This window comes from Netta rufina (genome assembly GCF_964035555.1).
Source record: "Netta rufina genome assembly, chromosome: 7".
NCBI lineage: Eukaryota > Metazoa > Chordata > Aves > Anseriformes > Anatidae > Netta > Netta rufina.
In genome coordinates, this window is record NC_140130.1 from 21,499,978 (window position 1) to 21,516,921 (window position 16,944).

Sequence of the window (16,944 nt, forward strand, 5' to 3'; positions counted from 1 at the left end):
GTGCCTCCGCCAACCGCCCGCCCCGCAGCCGCTGGCCAGCGCGCGCCCCGCCGCCCAGTTTGAAAGATGCGTCACCCCCCCCGGCCCGGCCAATCGGCGGGGAGTGCGCGGAGCACCATGGGACGCGGTTTCAAACTGCGGGAGAGCCCGCGGTGATGATGCAAGAGGCTGGCGGAAGCGGCGCTTTTCACCGCCCAGGAGCGCGGGGCGTGCTGGGGGCTGTAGTGCGCGGGCGGGCCGGAGGAGGCGTCACGTGACCGAGGGCCCCCGGCCGTCACCTCAGCGCTGTCACCGCTGAGGTGACGGCCGGGGGCCCTCGGCAGCCCCCGGGCCCTTCAGGCGCCCCCGCGGCGGGGAGATCTCTGCTCCCTGCCCTGCTCGGTTCCCTTGCTGAAGGGACAGCCGCGCCGAGGCTGCGCTGCTCTGGGGGGGTTTGCTCTCCAGGAACCCCAGCACGGCCCCGCTTCGGTGCTGCAGGGCCGCCCCCGGTGCCGGCAGCAGCATCGCCCCGCCCCCAACCCCGCAAGTTCCCTCCCCACCCCTTTTTTTCATTCTTTTGTAAAACGGGTGCTTGGGAACTTACACCTCCTCCGGGAGTTCTTCAGGGTACTGAAGCGAACCCTAGCCTGCAAGGTTCGCAGGAATTTTTCTGACAGGGACACGAAGCAGCGTCACGCTACGCTCCTCTGCCCTTTACCTCAAAAGTTAAAGCAATGTCAGAGCTAATCAACTTCATAACAAGCAAGAACACGGACGTGTTATTTTTATAGGAAAGGACACGAAGTGTTGGTTCCTGGTCTGCCGTGAGCAGGCGTTGATTCAGAGAACATGAACATCCAACAAATTTGTCTGATGTTCTAAATATAGGCTGATGGTGAGACAGAACACGAGCTAGAAAATCTTTAGTGATTAATAACAACTTTCATTAACAACCTTTCTGAGCCAGTATTTGCTCTTTGTTCCACCTCATTCCTTATAGCTTGAATGTCACTGAAAACACTAATGTATATTTTCTATAATATACAGCAAATATATTACATGAAAATTACTTTGCAAGGATAGGCATTTTTAAGTTCATAACTGCTGGACGAATTACTGCCCTTCAACACCCATTTTTAATCATTTGGGCTCTAACCTAGAAATAAGGCAATGATTCTGTAGAGACAGCTTGTAGAAGAACGCCTTTAATTTATAAGCATGGAAAACTACAGAATCTATGTTTCCTACATTTTGAAGCTTAACTTTCCAACCAAAATGAGTTTGGTGGGTGAAACACTGATGAATCTCTCTGAACCCCTCTGACCCTCTGGTGAAACACTAAAATAGAATAATACATTTTGTTTCAGTTAAGAAAAGATTTAACAAGGTGGGAAAACTAATGGAATACAAAGCAATATCCATTGCAAATATATTGAGGCCAGAATTGTTCTTACTTGCTTTTTGTATTGCATGGGTGCTAGGAGTAAAAATAATTCATACAGACAAGTGTATAGGAGTTACTGCTAGGCTGAAGAAGTTGAATGCAGGTGTACAAACATACAGAACTACCTTTTTCTCCCTACTCCATCACACAGATCATACAAAAGAAGGCAACACTGACAGATGAGGTCTTTTCATCTCATTTCTGCCTGTTTGTTCATTTCTGGTATGAAAGGATGACCTACTTTAGTCAGATGTGTGCTCAAAATATAAACATGTCTCTCGTAAACATAAAAGAGATTAGGAGATCATACAAACCTGTATTTAAACAACAGGAATCCAATTATTAGGAGTTGAATCTGGCCCACAGATACCTTTGCCACAGCTGTGGTAGGTCCAAACAACTCTTGCCGGTAATCAAGTTAGCTTAAAAAAATCATACAGTTTAATAACCGTGGTTCTGTTTTATGAAGTCAATTTATAGCTTAGGTCATACATTTTCTTAGACTATGTTGAGCCTAAAGATACTAATATGTTATAAACACAAACAGTAACAGGGAGCTGGCATTTCACAAGCAATAAAAACAAGTATGAGAAAAAAAGAAACCAGAATACTTAGTCTAAACAGTGGTTAAGAGAACAACCTTTAAGAATGCATGTACATTGTTCCGTGACATTTTTTTCCTTTTTTAGAGAATCACAAAAAGCATTACAGGAAAATAATTTACATAATAATACACAGATACCAATATACTAATTTCATTAGAGATTACTAATCCCTATTTATTGACCAAAAAGGACATTTTTTCACTAAAGTTTGAAAACAAGAAGTCAATGTTTTATAGTTATATTCATGGACAATGCATGTTTCAACAACAAAATCTGTATTTTCATAGGATTAAAATAATATGACCTAGATAATTATAGGTATGGAGGCTTGACAAACAGAATTGTTGACACCAAACATGATTAGCTAAGAATTAATAAAGGCTATAGTAATGGAGAGATAATAATTAATAAAAATTATAAGCTTGGTTGAGAGTTCAAGGCTTCTTCAAGGCTTAATAACACCTACCCTATTTTGATTATCAACATGGTACACAGTATAGAAGCTGAAGTGAGCTAGAGTAGGGTCTCCACATCAGCAAGTCACACTTATTTTTCTTAGTTTCAGCATCTTCCTCTTATCTAACCAAAACCAAATCAGAGTAATATAGCCCATTTAAATTTGTTTACAGCCTCCGGAGTAAGAACCCCTGGAACAGATTCAACTCTTAAAATGAACATGCAAGCACTAAGATGTTTTTGAAGGTAGAGGAAGAAGCCTTGACTACATGCAACTCATGCTTCATGCTGAGGAAAAGCAGGGAGTATAGCAATATAAATTACATTATTAAGAATACCGTTTGTCCATTACTACTACATAACAGGTTTTAATTCATCTTCATAATTCATCTTCTCTATGGGCACCCTAGCCCTATGGCCCACCAATAATCTATCTCACACCTAAACTATCTCCCATCTCTGTCAAAAAAAAAAAAAAAGAGGAAAGAAGAAAAATAAAAAGCAAAGTTCATATTCTTCTTTCAGTTATGCACATTTAACTCTGCATTCAGTTCAGTATTAAGTTGATACTAATGTAACTAGTAAATCTCAAAACATCTGACAGATATGAAACAAAGGCAAAATTATTCAAGCATTTATTTCAGTTGTTTTTTCTTCTGAAACATAAGCACTGACAGACCAATCATATATACAAATACAAAATGTAGAGGGGAAAAATAAATTATACTTACAACAGAACTATCAGAAAAAGCCCAGAAGCCAAACAAGTTGAGAAACAAAAATGTGTCAAGGTGTCAGATGAATACTATTTTAAATAGGAAAACTGTCCTGAAAATACAAATCAACCTCTGGTATATTAAGAAAGATGTTTATATGTATGTTTATTGCTGAAACTGGTTAAGAGTGGTCACTTAGGATATTAGGCCTCTGTGCAGTTGCTGGCTTGTTTGTTTTTTCCTGGTATAATTACTCTATCTAGCCATGAGTATGGGGGTTTAGGAAAGTTGTAACAGGGAAAATGGAATCGTACTGGCAGAAAAATATCTGACACTACTAAAGAATGTTTTTTTGTTCTTTTTTTTCTCAGTACCTAAACACATGAAAAAATGTCTTACAATAGAAGAAGTTATGCCAGTTAAACAATACTGGTATAATTACAGGGGTTAAATGCTTCTGTTAACAAGCCATTGAGGAAGACAGAAACTAAGTTATTTTTGTAGGAAGAGATAGGAGACTTTTCCTAGTAGCTGGTTACTGACTCTATTTTGTAACACAACTGCAGTTTAACATCTCATGTTTTATACATGACTTCTTTAACATATAAAGGTTCAGTTAGGGAAGTCAGATGCACAGTCAGGAGCAAACATATTCTGGCAGTTACCACTAATTTTTTTTTTCATATATGCCTTGTCATGAAATTGCCACTATTTATTTTGGAGTGGAAATAACTATAATCTATGCTTTTTTTCAGCCTGAGGCCAGATTTCTTCAAAGCCCTTTTATATACAATTACAATTTGAATTTAATCCAGAATTTTAGGTAGGCAGAAAAATATGCTTCCATTAGAAGCATGTCACGACTGTACTTAGTGTTTTACACTTTCTGCTTCTTAGTTTTCAGGAAGAATTGAAAATAGTGGGTTTGTTCTAAACAGTTTCAAACCTGCCTATTTTAAGGATTGTTTTTCCTGCACTGTACAGCTATGTCACACATCCTGAAGAGGAGTCTGCCACTACTACTCCATAAGGTTTCTTCATGGGATTTTTTCAATAATTTCCACAGTTACTTGTTTTTTACACTTGTTTTTCTCTATGGCAGATGAGAAGGCAAGACTGAATACCACAATTGTCTATGATCAATTGAAGTTTCATATGGAAAATATTTTTGGTTGCTGGGTTACATTAAGAAAGGAATTTTATTGAAAGTTTTGTTAAGTTTTGGTAATGGTGTTATATTAAAAATACTTTAGAAACACGCAAAAGATGTCCAAAGTAGTGGATGAAGGTAATTGTTGGCTACTATAAACTGAAACGGAGAGGGGCTAATTAAAAGAATATGATCTCTAAATAAACATCAGTGCTGCTGCATAGCCTCTAAGCAAACTTAGAGGGAATAAAGTTGGCATAGGTGCAAAGTGCAGTAGGTGTAAACTTTATGGTGTTTGACACAATATGAAGTGTAACCTTTCATCACCATAGTAAGAGAGGCAGAAGCCCTTGCTCTAGATGCAAGTATTCCCAGAAGACGTCTAATTTGCTTTCCCAGAATTGCCCCGTGTATATCTTAGGTAAGATCTATAAGGAAAGACAGTACTTTTCAGAGCAGATAACTCACGTGGAAAAGGCAGGGTACATTAGGGCAGCAAATTCTCTTTCAGGACCTGAAAAAGGAAGAAATTGCCTGCACACTCTCGTAGCTTTCACCCCTACGTGATAACTGATTCAACACATCTACCACTCCTGTAACCAATAAAGGTAGTGCATTTCTACCATACATCCAATGTAAGAGAGCAACTACCCAGCCTCTTAATCCCCTGGTTTACTTTAGAGAGGGCATAGACAGACCACTAAGAGGCAATCACCTGGCAGTGTGCCTTCTGCTAGACTCAACAGTATTACCCTCTCTGATGCAGTGGCAATGGTGACCAGATGGAATTAAGACCTCACCATTTATCATATCCTGTTTCCCTCCAGCCTCGTCTCATCTTTTACATACACTAGGAAATGGAAAAATCAGATTACCTCAAACTAGAATCCCACGAGGACAAAGATAGCCTTTATTTTCACAGGAGTTAACATGTTGTGTTAGAACCAGGCTCCCACGCAGTTCTATATCCAACCAGTTAATTTAGGTGAAAACTACCAGCAGCCTTGCTCTAACCAGGATTAGTTAACTTGTGAGACAGTTCTGTGTCTAAACTGAGGCCTGAGCGTGGGTGTGCTTGATGTAGACGCGACTGTTTTAAATCGGGTAGTGCAGGTACGAATAAGAGCGTCTCTATAGCAGCAGAGGCCTCAGTGAAAACCAGCAGCTGAACGTCTACCCCAAATACCCCGACAGATTTCGTTGACCATATGGAGTAGTGTGCTGCCATTTTGAATAGCTAATTTAACCAAAGCTGACAAGTTTGAAGCTACCTTACATACACCTTCAGTCCCGTCTTTGGATACGGGAGTGGCCTGAGCTATCTCCTCAGGTCACATCTTTCTTTTTGACGACAGGAGTGGGGTTCTCTGAAGTCAACTGCCAGCTGTGAGACGCCAGCTGTAATGAAGGCAGGCAGTGGAAAAGTTGACAGTATCTCCCTGGACTAAAACTGGGCACTAAATATAGCCAAGTACTGTTTTCTTCAGTATTTTTAAATCTTGAGAAATAAGACAGAGGAAGATAGACACATTGGAGGAAAGCACGTTATTAGAACTACAAACGTGTGGGTGGTGGGCTTTTTGTTTGTTTTTGTTTTCCCCAAAAGGAATTAAAGTAGCCGGCCACTACCACGACTTCCCCACAGGCATCTCTACCAACAGATGAAAAAACTGTTTCCCCAAATACCAAACCCATGGGGTTTTACCGCAGGTTCAACCTAAAGGAGCATTCACAGCCCTGAAGCCGTCTCGCAGGCAGCCCGCCGCGCCTGAGGCGGCAGGGACCTGCTGCTGCAGACCTCTCACGGCAGCCGGCTGGAGGCGAGCGGGCTCCTGCCGAGGAGCTCCCAGGGCGGAATTTCTCTCCCTGAGGGCAGCGAAGCCTCAGCCGGCCGCTCCACCACGAGATCTGCAATCTCAGCCGCTCAGGACGGCGCGGCGCGGACTCCACTCAAATTACGAGGCGCCTAATTACCTTTTGTCTCCGCTTTCGCCGCCGGGAGCCGGGCGGGCTGCCCCGCGGCAGGGCGGGCAGGCAGCGCCCGCCGTCCCCTCACGACCCGGCCCCGCCGCCCTTCGCCCCGCTGTCCCGGCCGCCTCCACCGGGCGCGGCCCGTGCCGGCCGCCCACCCGCGGCGCCGAGAGTCGCCCCGGCTCCCCGCCCAGCCACCCACCCCCTCCGCCGCCTCCGCCTACCTCCCAGAGGCCCCCCGCCCCCTCCCCAGCCGCAGCCTTCGCCCTGCCGGCAGCAGAGGCGGCCTCGCGCACCCCCAGGTACGGGCCCCGCTAGGCCCGGCACCGCGGCCCCGCCGGGCGAGGAGGGCGGACGGGACCCCGAGGGCGCCGGGGAGGGGTTGGCCGGGCCGGGCGGGCGGGGAGGGGAGGGGAGGCGGGCGGAGAAGATGGCGCCGCCGCCGGCCGCCGCGCTAAGGAGCGGCGTGTGCTGAGCGCGGCCGGGCGGCCGGGCCGGGCTGGGCTGGGCTATGCGGCGGCTTCCCGGGCTGAGGCGGGCTCTGCTCGGCTTGGTGCGCCCCTGCGCCGCCCCGGCCTCCCGCTTGGCCTCTCAGAGCCAGCGGCGCAGCTTCCTCGGGTACGGTGTGTGTGTGCGTGCGGCGGGAGGGGGAGCGGGGCACGGGCCGGGTCCCGGCGCTGCGTGAGGGGCCGCGGGGTCTCTCCCGGGTCCCCCCGTCGTGTGCGGGCCGGGGGCACCTCGTGCGGCCAGGGCAGCCGGCGGGGGGCGGCTTCAGCCTCGGCTCTGTGGGGAGAGAGGGGAGCCCGGGCCGCGGAAACAGTGAGGGGAAGGCGAGGGGCGGCGGGGCACGGGAGGCCCGCGTCCTGCCCGCCCTGCCCGGCCGCGGCTGGGCTCGAGTTTCCCGGGGCGCCCTCCGTGCGCAGCGCGCGGCCGCTCGGTGCCGTCCTGCCGCGGCGCTGCGCTGCCCGGCCTGCCTTCATGCCCCCTTTTGTCTTCCTGACACACAACCGGAGAGTTCTCACGTTGCTGAGCTCCTCTGCCTTCCTACGGCGTAAATACCCAGATCGGTTAAAAACAAGCGACTCGCGGAGTTACCAAAGTTGATGGGAGCGGCCTCCGCAGTTCGTGACGAGCCGCCTGCCGCGGGCAGGGAGCGGGCGCCGCTTTGTGCCCTCCGGGGCTGCCAGGCGAAGTTTGGGGGCTGCTTAAATAACTGGGGGCTGCTGAAGTAACTGGGGGCTCGAACCTGGGGGCCGGTGAGCTTGGGGGCTGGTTGAAGTGCGGGGCACCTCAGCACGGCTGTTCCGGGAAGGGAACGGGGGGAGGGAAGGGGGTGAAGTTGTTTTCCTCCTTCTGTAGCTGCTGGCTCTACTACCTTAATCGCCAAACCTATATTTAACGCTGCAGAAGTAAGAGATGTCAAAAGTAGCGCGTTTGTTTTTTTTTTTTTTTTTTAGTAAGGAAAAGAAGTGAGTTATGATGACTCATGCTGTCAAATGCTCGTGTGTCCACATTCAGACGCACCGTTATTGTTCTTAATTGCGGTGCACACAATGCTGTGAACGCACAGTGTGTGTTTCGCTGTTGTAGAGGCAATCCGCAATCCATGGGCTGAGCCAACGCTTTCCTGAAGCTGTAGTTTCTTCTACTAGGCTGCTGCTCTTTAAGCATATGAATATATGCACTATTGGGACTTAACTGTGTGTATGTGGGTAGGCCTGTTGTGTTTTCATACTGCCTACAACCATGAATTAATCATCCGTTTAATTGTGAATTAGGATCTACATAAATACTGAAACGAGAGGAGGCAGAGTAGGCATGGCACTTACACATTTTTCTTTAAGATGGAGAACATGTAATTGAGAGAGATTCTTAATTCTTACAAGTTACCTGTTTCCATTTCTGGATTTTGTCCGTATTTTGACCTTTCTCAGCTTTATATTTTGCTCCTCTCTTATTTTTTAACCTTCAACTGCACATCAAGTAACAAAGATTATTTCTCTGTTAAACCTTCTTATCTCCTTCTCAACTCACATACAACATTATTCTATTTCAAATTATTATATTTTCAACAGAAAATCAAATGATGCTGATGTTGGGGATTCCCCAAAAGAGTTCCTATTTACATGTTTGGGTGCTTTTTTTTTTCTTCTTCTTCCTTTTACCTTTCTGTATTTAGTTGCGTGTAAGGCTGTGGCTGAGTCCCTTGGAGGTACCTTCAGGCCTTTATCAAAGGATATAACTCATTTTGCAGATGAATACAAAAGTAGCTCCCTGCCCTGCTAGGTCCAGAAAAAGAAAGGGGGAAGGGGAAAAAAGTCTTACCTCTAATATTTCACTGAGCTGGAAGGTGTTAGGCTTGTAGCTAGGGGTCATTGCAGGTTGTTTACTGAAGTCATTTACTAAAAATACTGTTGGAGCTTTTGGGAAGTCACGTTGGTTTGATATTTCTGATGTATTTTATTGTATTAGATGCTTTCATAGTTTTGAGATATCGGTCTTACAAGATAGTTATCAAAAGGACACAGTAATAAAAATGTCTGGATAGGAATGGATTTAACTGGTATTGTGCCTCTGGTTATGTACTTGCACACATGTGGTCTGTCAGTGGGTATCTTCATGTTCTCAGTTCTTACATTTTATCAACTCATTGATTTATGAGCTAGGGCTGTATATACACAATAAGGTGATTTTTGATGGAGCTTGTCCAAAAGTTGATTCAGTGTAGCTCTGTGTTTAGAAGATTTGACATTCTGCAACTTGTTTTTAGAATGAGTCAGAATTATAGCTTGCCCAAATGACTGAAATGGAAAAAATTGCTGTAAGTTAAAAGTTTACTCGTGGTGTTAACAGTAGAACTTGAACTGAGTTGTCCAAAATCATAAGAAGTAGAGCAAAAATAGGTAAATAGTCAGGACTTCTGTGGCTGAAACACATCACTGAGTTCTGTAAACTGCTCACTGTTATGGGTCTGTTGGTTCTCTCAGATTCACTATGAAATAAGAACTTGTATTTGTTGGGGGATTACAGTACTTTTCATGACCAGAAGTCCTAAAGTTCTTTGTGTTTTTGTTGCTAACTTAGATTTTCTCCTATCTTCTTTGTATGCTCTTGTATCTTTCTATGCATTTCTGTTGTTGTGCACTGCACCTGAAGTTTCAGTCTCATCTTGTTTTTTACATCAGGCCTCACAAGTTTCTCTTCTTGAGTGTTTGAGACAGATGGCAGCATAAAGTGTTAGGTGAGTTGGCTTTGCAGAGGGTCTTGGACAATCTGATGTGCTACTTGCTGACAAAATGTATGAAAGACACATCCAAAACCATTCTAGAAGAAAGCACAGAGGTCTCTCGTGTTGCATCCAGTTCTACACATCTCCTGACATGTGCAAGGCTGTGTGCTAGACACCACTGATGCTGTGTTGTGCACCGAGCCCTGCAGCTGTAGGGTGGTGGGAGAAAAATATCAGGGAGGGAGGAAGAGTGACGGAGAACCCCACTGGTTTCAAAGCATTTGATGCATAAAGCGATTAAATGAATTCATGAGAATGCTTCTGAAGAAAATACGCTTTCAAGCAGCATATAAGACTATTCTTATCAGTCTTGTTCATAGCACATGATTTGAGACTGTGATGCAAATACTGATGCAATCTAAAATACTGTGCCAGATTTGGGAAATCATTCTGCAGATCTTGTATCATCACATTGTCTAAAGAACAAAAACAGATGGTTTTGCTTAAATTTAAAATGACCCAATCTTTTAATTAACGAAAGGCTTCAAAACTCTTTTGGAATTTGCCTAATTTTTAGCAATCTTCTTAAAAGTAATAATAATAAAAAAGAAGCAATGAAGCGCTGGGAGAAGGTTCATTCCACTTGTTCTAGTGAACCTGGATAAAACTTGTCTACTCTGGAGAATGTGTTTGGTGATTTTTTGAGGCAGCTTTTAGAGAGTGAAAGTATTGTGAAGTGGTTTAGAATTTTTAAGAAACTTGATATCCTTCGTTGAGATGTCTAAAATCAAATCATGTAAAATCCTGCATTTTTGTTTGAAGTTTTTACCCAGTGCTTTGGAATCTGTGAAATGTTCAAGCAGAGGTATATAATTTTAGGACACTGAGTTAGCTTTATGGTGTCTTGCTGGTACATCCCATCCTGTTTGACCAACCCAGGGCAGCTGAAACCACATCATTTTGCCGCTCAGGCCAGATACTTTGCTGGGGCCTTATCTTACAAATACTACTGTTGCCCTTGTTCTTGCCAAGTTCACACGTACTATCATCTCATTAATGCTATTGGTAATGCTTGTACAGTCTCCACACATGCATTGACAGTGAAATGTGCATCAGACCAAGTTTTATGGCAGTGATCTAGAAGCTGCAGAAGCTGGACCCTTCTGGGAACAAGAGTGAGGAAGGCGGCATCTGCTCGTCCACGGTCATTAGGAGGGAATTTTCTGACTCTGTTCCAGACTTGGCAAAAAGCTGCAGACTGAGGTTCAGAAAATGCTTTCATTGTAGTGAGACTTCAGACTTTACTCAAAATGAACTGCATAACAAAACCTTATAAATATTCATCATCCTTAAACTTGCCTGATTTTGCATGATTAGTTCTTAATAACTTGGTAGCACTGATTAAATCATTGTGGGTAGCTGGAGCTTTTGTTTATGAAGTAACATGCTGAATTCCTGATGAGTTTGTAAGTGTTAAACTTCTCAAAATGTTAACATTTTTATGTACTTATGCAGTCTATCTGCTTGTGTATGCAATCAGATTTATTTAGATCAGCATCACGAATGTGTTGGAATCTTAAAGGCATTCTCTAGCTTCTTGACAAGTAAATTCACAGAAGACTGGTGCTATGGATTATGGATGTTGAATCACATCAACTGTTTTATTCTCAAAATGTATAAAAGAAGGCTTATTGGATTTGTCTACTTATGAACCTGTAACCTAAGAGAGTTATGATTCATGTCTTGAGGCATCCTTTATGGTAATGGTCACCTGAGCTGATTTAGTTTGGTGAGATTACTCACTCTCTGCCTCTCTGCTCCTTTTTTTTTTTTTTTTTTTTTTTTGTAGATATTCATGGTAGCAGACCTTAGTAAAAACAATTGTCTGATTTTTTTAAGGGAAAAAAAAATGAAACTGTACTGGCCACATAGTACGGTTTAAAAAATAAATTTAAATTGTGGCATAAAAGTGATTCAAGAGGTTAAGAGAGCAGGTAGATTACTGGCTGATTTGCTGATAACGTCACCGTTATGCGTGTAAGGATGTCACAATGCCATCAAATGCTGCTATTGTGAGTGGTGGTAGAGGCTAAAGGAAAACAGGAGTGGTAAAGGCATGTGGAAGAATGGGGATTCATTTTATTATTGCAAAGCCACCAGCTTGTAACTGAAGAAGTTCATGGAATCCTCCGCAGCGCTCGGTTCAGTAGCAAGAATTCACTGCGAGAGAGGTGAGAAAACTGCCTGTGGTTGCCACTGGCTGGCAGTTCTGCAGCCCTAGGCTCCTGCTGAAGCACACAGCTCTTCTTTTGCTCCAGGTATTGGCAGCTGAAGAAGGCTTCGTGTAAGTTACTAAGAACTGTAAACCAAGATGGATTAGTTAATAATACAGAGAGCATGTATCACTGGTCGATCCCTTACAGGGCAGAGCCGAGTGGTTTTGGGTCAGGAGAGGTTTCGATCTGTAAGTAGTAGGCAAGGAAGTTTGGAATTAAAATAAAAACAAACAAACAAAACAAAAAAACTAAAATACAAGTGAATATGAGTAAAACACAGTTTGGAACAGGTGCAAAATATTAGATTGAACATTAATGTGGTCTCTATAGTTTAAAAGACAGAACTTGAATAACTATTTTATAGTACTCAGCTTATCAAGTGTATTTAAAAGATACGAAGCATGAACTGGAAACCAGGAAAAATATAGATTCTGGTGTATGTAAGTGTAAACATACAGTGAGCATGTTGAAATCCCCACAGGCACATGCATGAAAGTAATTTGGGTTCAGTTGTATCAAAGCTTCAAGGAAACTCCAAATTTTAAGACAACAGTGTACATGAAACTAAGTATCAAAAGCTGCTGAGCTGGTAACTGTTTGCTGCCATTGGGCTACTTTAAGCTGATTATTGTTTAGTGCCATTCATGTGGCTCAGACCTGTATATCAGCATTTGCCTTAAATACGTGCAGCTTGTTACGGCAACAGATCTTGAAAACCACTTTGGAGTTTGTGCTTTGAGGGTCCTATTTTTGTTAGCTAGTTACATTCTTGCATTGAAGGCAACCCTGAGGAGTTTCTGTTAATTGGTTTTCAAATATGGTCATTTAATTGTTCAAACTTAAGCTTGACTGTGGTGGTTAATTCTTAATTAACTTAAGTTTACTAAAATAACTTAGAGTAGTTCAGCAGAATCCTGTATCACTTAATCCCCGTCCCACTCTGTAATAGTCTATTTGCAGGTGGAACCTGGTATCCCTAGAGAGCCTCTCTGGTCCCAAGGGACTGCCTGCCTGGAACTCATTACCAAAATGGGGCCTCAAAGAATAGAATATAATTTTACTCAAAGTGCTATAGTGTAAAATGCAGTGTCTGTTTGACTAATATCTTTCCTGTACAAGTGAAGTAGTTTTGACGGTAAGGAAGAATGTTTAATATTTCCTAATAATTGAAACGGGACGCTGCTCTTGATTCAAACATCCCCGTTCTTTTCTCTTTTCTTTCTATCTCAGTCATCTTGCCACCTGTAGTTTTTGAGACACAGGAGAATTCCCAGTGCCTCAGTAATGCTTTGTATTTGTTCCCACTGCCTCTGCTTTATTGGGTCTTCCTCTGTTGCTTCTCATTTGTTAAAGTAGTATGACAATATTTCTTTGAATGATACTTCTGTTAGGATATTAGCATTGTGATAAACAGAGCATTTAGTTTGTGGATGAATTTCTTTCTCACTAGACATCAGCATCCAGCAGTGACTGTGATGATCGTGGGTAGATACAGCAACTTCAGGACGAGGTCTCAGCGTGACTTGAGGAATTAAGCCACTTCTTCTTAAAAAAAAAAAAAAAAAAAAAAAAAAAAAGAGTACATGAAATACATAATTATTTGTTTCTTTTTGTTTCTCCTATTGTCAAAAAGTGGTTTGAAGTGTTTCAGGGTTTGTAATGTTTGAGAATTCTTGTGCAAAAGAAAGGAACATGTAACTGTTACAAAGCAGTTGCACTTAGAGAACTTAAAAGTCGCACAGAAAAGCAGTCCTGTGAGGGGGTGGTTAATATTGCAGCTTACAGTTTACTCATTAAGAAAGTGTTATTGTAGAAATCATCTATCTTAAATGATTTTTTTTAGCTATTGTGTTACAGTAACATAGCACCAGGAGGAATGGTGATTTACTTGGAAGATACTGGACTTGAACATTTTATTTTTCTTCTTTTGGCACATTGCCTTCCAAGTGTATTTCATACATGTAGTTGGTCTGCTCTTGCCTTTGTGTGAGCAGCAGAATTCAGTTTGCAGGGGAGTAATTCTGGGTTAGTCACGAGAACCCATCTGAAGTTGAAAAAAATGTTGCATTACAGTTCTCAGAAATAACAATCAAGAAAGAGACATAAGATTAAGTCCTTGGTTTGAAGGCTTAATTACTGATTTTGACCTTCTCAGAAGTGTAGTTTCTCTTGTACTGAAATTTGACTAGCAAGGTGGAGGTAGCCTACAAGGGAGGCAGAAGAAGGGAATGATAACAAAACGAGATGGAGGTGTGCAGCTTCACAAGACAGCAATTGAAATCTCATAAGATTTCACAGGAGCCGTGTAATTTGATGAATCACATTGGAAAGATGAGTCATTTGGACAAACAATGTTCTGTGACTTAATGAGGTGGTAGAGAAATAAGGAGATACCAGATGACAAGGAAATTGTGTAGAATTTTTCCCTCTCCCCTGAAATTTTATAGTATACGTGTATGTTATGATAAGCAAGTGGTATATTAATTGAATATTTTAACTGAAAACTGATAATTGTTAGCAGAGCTGAAATCAGAAGATACAGAAACAACGTGGTGCTCCTATGTACCTACATCTGACAATGCAATAGAGTTGTGTGGAAGAGACAGTGAAATGTAATTAAGAACAGTTTAATTAGGCACTTTAATCTCTGAAAAAGAGTACCCATTCTCACTTGATACATTTTGCTTGGTATCTAAGTGTAATAGAGTATTCCTATTTAGTAACCTGACCCTTGAACAAGGAGGCGTTTCTGTGATAAACACGCATTATATACATGCTGCTGATACCGAGAAGCCAAGAAGTTGCCGTGCTGGGAGTGTGCTCCATTTTTGAATGATACCTGCAAGTCTTCAGAAGGAGGAAGCCTGTAAATATTCCAGGCAGGTTTAGCCTGAGTACATGGTTAGTTAAACTAGTAGATGAATGACATTCAAATAAGAGTGTAGATGTATAATTCAGCACCTAAGTTATGGATCAGTTATTACATTTGACCGCACTTTTTAAAGAAATACATGGTGTGAGAAGCGTGCCTTACTGGTGGAAGTGTTTGCTTCTCAAATGCAGTAGCAGCATGTTCAGAAGTGTCATTTTGTATTGTTTATGACTCTGGTTTGGCAGCATTCAGATTCTTCTTATTTCCTGCTGCTTTCTGTACTCAGCGCTTGTCTTCTTTACTTGGATTATAATTCCTGTTTGTAATTGTGCTTTTTTCACATCGGGGTGTTTTATAGCTTCAGTCTATTAGTAAATTCCCAAGTAATCTTTTTACTTCTTCCAAATGTTTTCAAAGATCTAATGCCTACCTTACTACTTTTGTTTACAATTACATATGTATACTGGAAAATACGTATCTCATTTCCTGAGCATAAATCCTGCTCCATACATACTTTCCCCCAGTAAGGGTAAAATATTGATTTTCTGTTTGTGAAACACTTTTCCACCTGTTCTATTGTAGACATTATGTTCAGAGACGTTCTTTCCTTAACCTGCAGTTAATAATCAACTATTTATCAGCTACATTATAGCATATTACACCAACGCTGATGATTGTGCATCCCTGGCTTCAAGCTGGATGCTGTTTTTACACCACCAGTAAACAGGAGGGGAATAATCCAAAGGGACAGCAGCTGATAGAACTGCTCCCGTTCAAAGAATGTTACTCTGTTGTAGGAAGGTGATTCTACCTGACTCTTTTTTTTTTTTTTTTTTTTTCTCATTTGCAATTCTAAACCATAAATACACTGTGTAATTTAGATTTTCTTTTCCAGAGTTGTTATTTGTGTATTGGGTAACATTGAGTGTTCAGTTAATTTGATTGCTAAAGAGTTAGTTATAATGTCATGGCTGAAGACTTGAAACAGTATGTTGACAACTATGCTCCTTCTTGTACCACATCCTATACAGTCTTAAAGCTTGGATGCAGTATTAAAACTTGGATGAAGTTCCTTGAATCATATAACCTTGAAAATTTTAATAATAAATACTGTGTAATTTCTCATTCTACGTACAGTATGGCCAGACCCATACAAAATGTCTCATGCCTCTGCACGTGTTGTGGTGGGGTGCTAAACTTGGGTCTGATTTTGTTTGTAAGTGCAATTAGTTCAGCAGCTACTAGTTAAACTGATGTAGTAATTTAGTTGGCAGTAGAGCAGCAACATTTCACCACAGAAGATTAAGTTTGGCTGACAGTGTACATTTATAGCAGGCCCCTTTCTAAAACCCTTCCTGTAAAATAGGGTTAGAATTCATTCACTGTTACATACAGGAATATACCACATCATTTTTTTCTGCTTGTGTCAAAGCATTACTCTCTCGTTTACCACTTCGGAGATTTGCTTATTGGTGGGTGGATGGTTTTTCTGTTTGGTTGCTTTAGCATGCAGTCAAGCAGTTCCCCTCCATCTCCCAAAATATATGAGTCTGAATGTCTCACCTTTTCACTTCACACTTAAAAAACGGAATAGACAGAGATTATCATTTTAGAATCACACTTTGTTTATTAACATTTCAAAATGTGCCATTAAACAGTCCTGTAGTATATCTGTTAAATAGTAGAAGCTGAAACCTGTGAAGCTGTCTCTTCTTTGATCATGGTGATTATGCTCTGTGACTGTGTTTTTATGGTAATATTGTAAATGATGTCACCCTTTTGTGCCCGAGTGTACAAACCCAGTTGTCATTAATATTTTAATCTAAGACAACTGTAAAGGTACAACATCCAGAATGCAACTGCCAGTTAAGAATCGTGAAGTACTTTCCTGAAGGGTGAAAATGTACTCGAGATAGCAACATAGGACTCATTTCATTTTTATTGCAATTTCAGTTGTATCAATTAAGGGGATGTTATTTCTTTGGTAAGTTACTTTTTAATTACTGCTAGGATGAAACTTATTTAATCCTTCAATTATGTGACCTGCTTTTTTTTTTTTTTTTGATGTTACTTATTTTGACAGAATTACCTCAGGATCTGAACTATAGTTTTAGACCAGGTCTATGACTTCTGCGTGGATTGAAGTTTCTTGCTGTCTGTATCACCTGCAGCTTATTCTCTAACATAATTTTTCACTTATTGTTTTTATTTAAGCCCTGCTAATAAGTGAAATTTCTTTTATTTTT

At 41.9% G+C, this 16,944-nt stretch overlaps 1 protein-coding gene across 3 annotated transcripts in view; it reads left to right on the plus strand.

Moving 5' to 3' along the window:
• The first annotated feature begins 6,372 nt into the window (after positions 1-6,372).
• Positions 6,373-16,944, plus strand: part of IDE (insulin degrading enzyme) — a 65,195-nt gene continuing 54,623 nt past the window's right edge. For 2 of the 3 annotated variants that reach the window (XM_084290415.1, XM_084290416.1), the window contains exon 1: positions 6,747-6,939. In XM_084290415.1, the coding sequence (XP_084146541.1) occupies positions 6,833-6,939 (107 nt within the window). In that variant the 5' untranslated portion in view covers positions 6,747-6,832. Of the gene's footprint in view, positions 6,624-6,746; positions 6,940-16,944 lie in introns of those variants that run through there. The other variant, XM_084290417.1, reaches the window with a different exon arrangement.